Source organism: Morone saxatilis, unplaced genomic scaffold (genome assembly GCF_004916995.1).
Source record: "Morone saxatilis isolate NCDOM2014 unplaced genomic scaffold, NCSU_SB_2.0 Contig15, whole genome shotgun sequence".
NCBI classification, from domain to species: Eukaryota; Metazoa; Chordata; class Actinopteri; family Moronidae; genus Morone; species Morone saxatilis.
This window is the reverse complement of record NW_023339707.1, coordinates 20,670,108-20,678,222: the sequence shown is the minus strand read 5'-3', so window position 1 is coordinate 20,678,222 and position 8,115 is coordinate 20,670,108. Positions and strand designations below refer to the sequence as shown.

The 8,115-nt window shown below is 40.5% G+C and overlaps 1 protein-coding gene across 1 annotated transcript in view; it reads right to left on the bottom strand.

Moving 5' to 3' along the window:
- LOC118323962 (PDZ domain-containing protein 4-like) overlaps positions 1-6,414 on the bottom strand; it is a 14,595-nt gene extending 8,181 nt beyond the window's left edge. The window contains exon 1 of the mRNA XM_035656049.1: positions 6,247-6,414. Coding sequence (XP_035511942.1) covers positions 6,247-6,306 — 60 coding nt within the window. The 5' untranslated portion in view covers positions 6,307-6,414. The remainder of the gene's footprint in view (positions 1-6,246) is intronic.
- Between the last annotated feature and the right edge of the window lie 1,701 nt (positions 6,415-8,115).

Sequence of the window (8,115 nt, the reverse complement as noted above, 5' to 3'; positions counted from 1 at the left end):
ACACACTGGACCTTTAACGCACTGCTGTGTTTAAGTACAGCCTCACATAGCTGCTATGGCTGCAGACTGTCCAGTCATTCAAATTTGAATAATCTCTCTACATTTTCATGCGAATGCGTGACAAATTAAATTCTCTCAATTTCATTACATGAGGCAGACAGTAACATGATGATGTTTCTGTGCCAGAGAGAGTCTCAGACAGTTACTGAACCAGACAGCTTTTGTAGAGTCTTATTCATGTTGCACACAGTGACTGACCTTGGCTGTCTGCGACTCTCTGCGTCTTTACCACCCTGCTTCATTCTCCCTCTCCCTCTCTCTTCTCTTGTCCCCTTCAAGTAATTGCATGTCAAATCAATGTTCCCCTGTGCAGCCAAGCACAGAAACTTTCTTGCCACATTCGGGCCCTGCTCCCTTTTTTGATTTGGTTCTCTCTAATACCGTTATATCACCACCCCCAGCAACACCTCTATCTTTCTTTCCTCCCTTTGCCGTTGTGGTTCCATGCTCACATTCATTTCCCTTTCTCTTTCTCCCTCTCTACCCATGTCCACTCCTGCTTCTTCTCTCTCCTGTTTTCTCCCGACACCGTGCTGCCTCAGCAGTTCTGTCTGCTCTGTCCCTTCCCTGGAGATAGAGACAACTCACGCTCCTCTATTACCATCTATTTCAGCGGGTCCACCTCCTTGTGTGTGTCTGTCCTTTCTCACACTAATGCACCTTCATAAATCTTGCTGTCTCTCTTAATGAGCTTCTTCACTTGGAAACAATAAGATGCTTCCTCCCTACATGGCCTATTGGTGATGAAGGAATTAACACTGTGTAGTTTGCATGTTAGATTACAGAAAAATGCTCCCTGACATCCTTCACCAAAGTGCATTTTTATTTCATCTCTCACATCATGATCTTTTTTCTCTCTCCAAACAACATACGGTATCTATTGTTTCAGCGCTCTGTGCTTATGACCACACAACCCAGCTCTCCAGGATCAGAGAGAGGCTATTAGGAAACAGCTCCGTGGTCATGAGTGACAAGTATGAATACTGAGAGAGCGTGGAGAGGGGGATTTCTCATTCATTATCAATGAGAGGTGCTGAGATTGCTTTGAAGATGACTTCATGCAGGATAATGGTTGTGTTAGACAGCTTTTGGGCCTTGTCTTGATGGAGAATCTATTACTCTCTTACCATGTGCTGTTCTCTATTATCTCTGGGTTAGTAGGTCATTACATACACCTACTTTTTATAAACAACACAAGCTATGCAAATAAGGAAGCCATGGGGTGCACACATATCCCCACATTCCACCCTCATTTTGTATATTTGGTGTTAAAAATGGAATTGAAATTCAGAAAAATAGTCAAGTCTCCAAAATTCACAGTAGGGGGTGGGCGGTGGTGGTATCAGTGGCGGCTGCGGGGCTGAGGGTGGGGTTGGGGATGATAGAGATGAAAGAGATGCAAAGAGTTCAAAGTGTAGAGAGGGAAAGCCAAGAAGGAGAGACACAGGGAGAAAGGAGGAAGGGAGGTGATGAGAGGGTAATGATGCAGGAGAAATGTAGAAAACAAGCTTTCAAGGAATTGCCAGGTGAATGTAAATAATAAGTGAACCTGGCTCTGGGTTCACTACATGTAAACACACGCACAATGGAAGCTCATGGGAAATTACTAAGTGGTTGATGCATAATTAGTTTTTATCTGAAAGCTCTTTAAAGAGCAAATGAAACTCGTGCTGTACAACAGGCGGAGAGAAGGAAAACGGGGAGAAAGGCGACGACTAACTCCACAGTAACACACATAGCCTTCAGTGTGTGGAAAAATACACAAACAATCAAGTCTTAATCTGAAATGTGCCTTGTGCCTTGGTGAATCTTTACCTCCTAGCGTTTTTAGAGTTTTTTTTCCACCAACCCAGGATTTATGTGAATTTCCCCAGCATTCATGTAAAAGCACCTGCATGACCGATACGTTTACATATTGAATTCCACTTGTTCAGTAATAGATTTTTCTCATCTCCCATGCTTTGAAGGCAGGGGCAGCCACCTCCTCAGAAAATCAATTAATCTGAAGACGGAGTTGACCTACTCCGGCTATGACCCCTGTTGTGTGATATCACTGAGCTAATTTAAATGCACAAGCAGGGAGTGGTAGGCCTATTATAAAGTGATAACAGTGAGAAAGTATTGATTTAAAAACACCTCAAACATTCTTTGAAATGATGGCAATGAAGCTAACAAGCCTCAGTGGGAGTATACACATAATTAATCAATACATTAATCATTTACAACAAAAATGAATCATGGGCAGAATTATTTATTTTAAATGGAGGTGGACAAAGAACAGCTAGTAGGTCTAATGCCCCCCCATATGTCACTCTCGTCCTATTAAATGAGAAACGAGAGTGTCAACCTCTCCGTCAGCCTCCTTTTTGTCTCGTCTCTGTCAGTCACCTCATGCTTGAGAAGTCTTCCAGGGGTAGATTATACATATTACACACACTAGCCTGCACTTCACCTGAGAAAACGTCACGCTCTTGACATAAAGCTGACTGGTCAAAAGATAATGAGCAGCCTGTCAGGTGGTCTAATTAATCAGCATTAACTGTGTATCTCATTTTGCATTTTAAATGAAGTTAAACAGCATAGATGCACACTTAGATGTTTTAGTTATTATGTGAGAGTAAAGGCAAAGTAAGATATTAAGCATTAATAAGCAGTGTATAAACAATTAGTAAAAAAACACACACAATAAAAAACTGTTATAGTGTTTGTTAATGTAGTTTAACTCTTCTTGTGAAGCCTCCATAACTGCAAACTGGAGTATAAACAGATAATGAATGGCAATATCATATAAATTGTACTGTAATTATACAAAATATAGAATATAGAAGATGTTATAATTATAAAACATGCTGTACATTAATAAACACATACAAATGTCCATGTATATGTTTATAAGTACAAGGTAGATAGATACTTTATTTATACCGAGGGAAATTCAAGTAATAATACATTATAATGTGTTGAATGATAAATAATTAATTATATGTATTATATGTATATAGACTCCCTAGATGCTAAATAAGGGAAGTTAAAGTAAAGTGTTACTGATGGGATTAATGGAATATTGGGAAACATATTTATGTATATATTTGTAAATATAAGTATTATATCATAAGTGAAATCTATGCTGACAGTATTTCTGGCAAATACTGCAACATATACCAGCTTTGCAATTCATAACGCCTTTCAGAAGCTTACAGTATAATTCCCAGTGTTTGCTGAAACATTAGTTTGTGGTATTCTTGAGTTCCATCACATTGCATTGTATATATATTGTTATATTTATATTGTTATATTAATGTATGTTCGTGTGTGTGCACTGTGAATGCAACCAGGCACTTATCCAGCTAGTGTCAGCTGGTCATTGGTATGTATTGATTCTCATTTGTTTGTCTCTTGTGACTGTCAGCATGTTTCTTCTTGCCATTGTGAATAAAAGCACATTACGTTTGTTTAATGACGCTGGTTGCCATGGAAACAGACTCCTGCTTTACAGTGACGATGGAAAGAAAAAGAAGGGAGCGGCTGAAGGGCTCAGAGGGGCAGAGGTTTACTGTGTGTGTGTGTGTAGGTCAGGTACTTTGTAAAATATATGTAAAAATGCATAATCTAGTTCAAATTGGTTTGTGCACATAAGTCAACAACTGAGTCTGTAATTCATCAACTGAATAACAATATGCCTTTTTACTTGGGGCTGTAGGTGGCAAAATTGATCAGAAACATGCCAGTGGGTGTGTACCAACCAGCAGTGTGTGGCGTATGTGTAGCAGAGGCCCAATGTATAATGCATGAATTTTATTCCTTTGGCAAGAGAAGCAAGTGTTTTGATACAGTCAAATTTAACAGCCTGGTTTTCCAGCCTGATGTAGCTGTAAGCTGTTTAATGTCGTATTTATTGTCTAAAGACAGTTACTCAGTAGACTGCATCTAATCTGAAGGTGTAATTATACATGTTATTTAAGGAAACCCACTCAAAGCTACAAACCTCTAAAGGGAAAAGCCATGAAATGTGGCGGGGAAATGTAATTATTTTTTTCTCTTTTATGATTTTCTTTTCTTTTTTTTGATTGGACATCGTATACCTTCATCTTTTCCTTGGCATGATCTTTGGATTAATGAGCCATCTGCACAGCAAGAATGGCTGTGTTTGTAATCATTACATGTAATAACTGTGATTGAATTTTATGGGACAAAACAGAATGCTGTCTGTGATTACTCTGCGGCCTTAATATTTTGGATTTATTTTTACTTCTTTTGTACTTCTAAGAGACTCCCAGGTTTCACTGAATATATTCCTATTGCAATGCACTAATCAGCCATTCGAAGCCAAAGGCTGTGGCTCTGGTTCAGAACTCCATCTGCGTTTGTTCTCACTGTCTCATGCTCCTCTGCTCCTAGCCAGCAATGTCGTTTCAGGCTTACCAGACCACAATATATGCAGACTTGCAGCTCCGCCGCCCCCAAAGTATCTGTTCTACTTATACAACCACCTTTCACACAATAGCTTCTCCTCTGCATAATCCAAATCCTTCAACATATCTCCTGCCATCACTGTTCACTCCACTCATCGCCACACCCGTCTGGATACCACGTGCAGGTACTCTGTCTGACAGAGTGTTTCTGGGACACTTCTAGGGACACAACCTTTGGGCACAGCTGACCTCACTTTGCCAGATCAGTGGAATGATTTGATTCCCACTTTCAGAGACGTTGACCTGCATGTGAACAGTGTCATTATTGCTGACCCCTGTTACATAAGGTCAATGATTATGGAATGTGCTGGCCCTGCTCTGGTTTTATGATCACATGCAGACTGCACATACGGCTTCCTCCTTTTTCTAGCACTTCACCCCAGGGACTCAAGCCTTTCTATCACCCCTGCTCTATAAAGGGCTCAAATCAATTACTTCTGACGTCTAAGGGCAAACAGCAGGATAAAAAAGACTGAAAGAAAGAAACAGTCTCACTTTCATTCCCTCTTTAATTTGCCTATTTAAACTCTATTTCCCTCCTAGACTCATTACCGTGCCTCGATTTTGGACTCAGTCTCTCTCTCCATGTTTTCCTCTCTTGGCATCGCCTGTGGCACCTTATGCAGCCCAGTTAACTGGCCCAGACCCCGACTCCAACATGCTACAGAGACCCAGCTGAGGCTTCTGGTGCTACAGATACTAAAAGTGTTGCACTGCATACCCATGAGTGCAGAGCATATTTTATGCTGAGTAAGCATGGGACTTATTTTGGTCACCGCATGTATCATCGAGTCGCCGAGCAGGAGCTTCCTCAGGCACTGCACAGCCAGATGAGCTTACTCACATACAGTCTGTGCTCCCAGTTGGCAGGTGGTACTGAGGCTGTAACCGTGGCAACCCCTCTCTCCCATAACACTTTAGCCCAGCTTTAACAACCCATCCATCCTGCTGCCTCTGTGGCTCTGCACCACTCTACTTTCTCCACACCATGCGTACCTCTTACGCAATTTAGCTCTGCTCTCGCTGATCATAATCATTGTAATCACAGTGAACCGTCATTATCATAATTATCAGTATTATCATCACTGAATGACTATTTCAATACAGCAATGAAAAGCCTTGCTCAAGAGGTACAAAGTGATTTCCACTTCCTTTTATGCTAATTTATAAAGAAAAACCTTCACAAAAGGGTTACTAGTGCAGCAAAAAGGTGAGATGTGTCACATGCTCTCACATTAAATCCATTAGTCATGTTTAATTAATTCACTGTTTTAATTCACTTGATGAATTTTATTAATTGCTCAATCTAATATCATTATCATGCTTTATTTATGATAAAATGTTTTATTTAGACTGATTCATGAATTATCTGATGATGCTATCCAAGACATTTTAATCAATATAAATAACTGTGGTTAACATTTGCAAAATTCATTTGGGATTCAAAACTGGTTAATAGGAATTTAATATGTGAATGATTTGTGATTAAGTGGCTGTGTGTTATGATGAGTGTCTTTTAATTGCTGTCTGTTGTTGCAGATAAAAGAATGACATTTTCATCACAACTGTTTGTTGTCACTCATCCGGCAGCATCACTGTAAGAAAGGGCCATGTTAAGACAATGAAAACTCAAAGGAATCCTTTTGTTTTAAGACTCAAAGAACGAAATGAAAACAAGGCAGAGAGAGAGAGAGAGAGAAGACAGAACACTCACCTGGAACATGACCCTGTATTGTTCTTCAGGCTTTTGAACCACACACATGTTGCACCCCATTGTTACTTTTGACACGGTGCTGGACTGTGCAGGTCCAAAACTGCCCCACTTGACTAGTTCTCACACCAGGACTATCTTTATCAAGGTCTTTGTCTGTGGCAGTGGGAGAGCCCCACCCTCATTCACAGGGTTGTGGTATATTACACTACTCCTTCTCAGAGCACATCCCTGCTGGGGACGGATACACAGTTTATGTGGGTGTGTCACTGTTTTTCTCTTCTTGTTCACAATTCAAGTGTTATAATCCAGAGGAAATTTAAATGTGTTTTCAGAGCTGCAAGACCATGTGTTTGTTTCTGTCTCCATCGCAGGCAAAAATGTTGCTTGTTTGGCTTCAGGTGCTTGGTGTGGATCATCCAGTTTCACCGTAATCTTGGGCCTGGAGAAAAGATGTTTTTAAGAGTCCTTCTGGTTTTGGCTTATGTCTTTAAATAGATGAGGCAGGTGTTTCAGACAAATCAATGCTTATCCAGTGACTTGTCGAAAGTGGTCATACAGTACATTTCCTTGTTTGTTCTTTAATGATGGAAACTGCAGTATAGAGCAGGTTTTCCCAGAAGAAATCCCCCACGCTGCTCCTGAGTTTTCTCACTCGCAGCACTAAACCTCCAAACAGCACACTTTCAGCAATGCTCTTTGAACAAAGTAGATACAAACAACGCAGCAATCAAACAACTTGCCTCAGTCCTGTTTTTCTTCACGCTTTCCAAACTCCCACACCAAGCTTCTCACCTACCAAACCCTCAGCTTTCCTGGATCGCTGAAGGGATGCTGAGTGTGGCTGTTGAGATAACTTCTCCTCCTGGGAGCCTTGTCAGGACTCGCTTCCCCTGCTTGTCTTCCACTTCAGAATCAATGTATTGTTAAAGGTATTTCCTAATTTATATGAAAATGGGGACGGTACATGGTGGTGCACGTTACACCGTTAGCCAGGATCTTTAAGCCCCAGCTGTGCAGCTAAGATAAGCTATATGCCAGGGATAGAAGCCCAAAAAAACATGCACACCTGCACACGTATCAAGACAGGAGCTTCTTTCAACTACAAGCCTAACTACACACACAAGCTGCCAAATTGCCTGTAACTGTCAGCAGAACTGCCATCAGTGGAGAAGTCCTTTTTCATACTGCCTCTCCAAATAATACAAGACATGTAAACAGCACATGCCAAAACTGTAAGACTGTTACAGAAGACTGCAGCATGAATGCATTGGGTTAATCTGATCTGTTGTCGGATATCATGACAAGTATTAGACCATTGATTCTCTAAGCTACGGCATAATCAGCACTCTGGACAACTGTTCCAGGGTGATACAGAATGACTGAAAAAATTACAGAATGAAATTACTGACCTCGTGAGCAGAGATCAGACAAGACTGTGTAGAGAAATCAATATCAAACCAACTGATGGATCAATTGGATTGTGTGCTTGCTGGGTTCTTCGGGAAATCAAGATTGTTTATCATAAGTACCATCAATGTTGCTTCATTTATTTTGTCAGTTTTTTAACAGCCTGTGGATATACTCTACATATTCACATATTCAAACACATCCTCTTATGGTTTAATATTTTAATTGTCCTTGTCCAGCTGCTATAAATAGCTATAATATATTATATTGACATATAACTCTCACTCACTAATGTTAGCCTCAGTCTGCATCCCACAAGGATAACCTGAATTAGAAGGTTAACAAATTCTCAATATAACTTTCTTAACTGTCTTCCTGTCCCCTTCCTTTCCCTTTGAGTCTCATCATGTTGGTTAAACCTTTATCTTTAATCCTTCAGTGACTGCCAGTGCGGCCGTAACT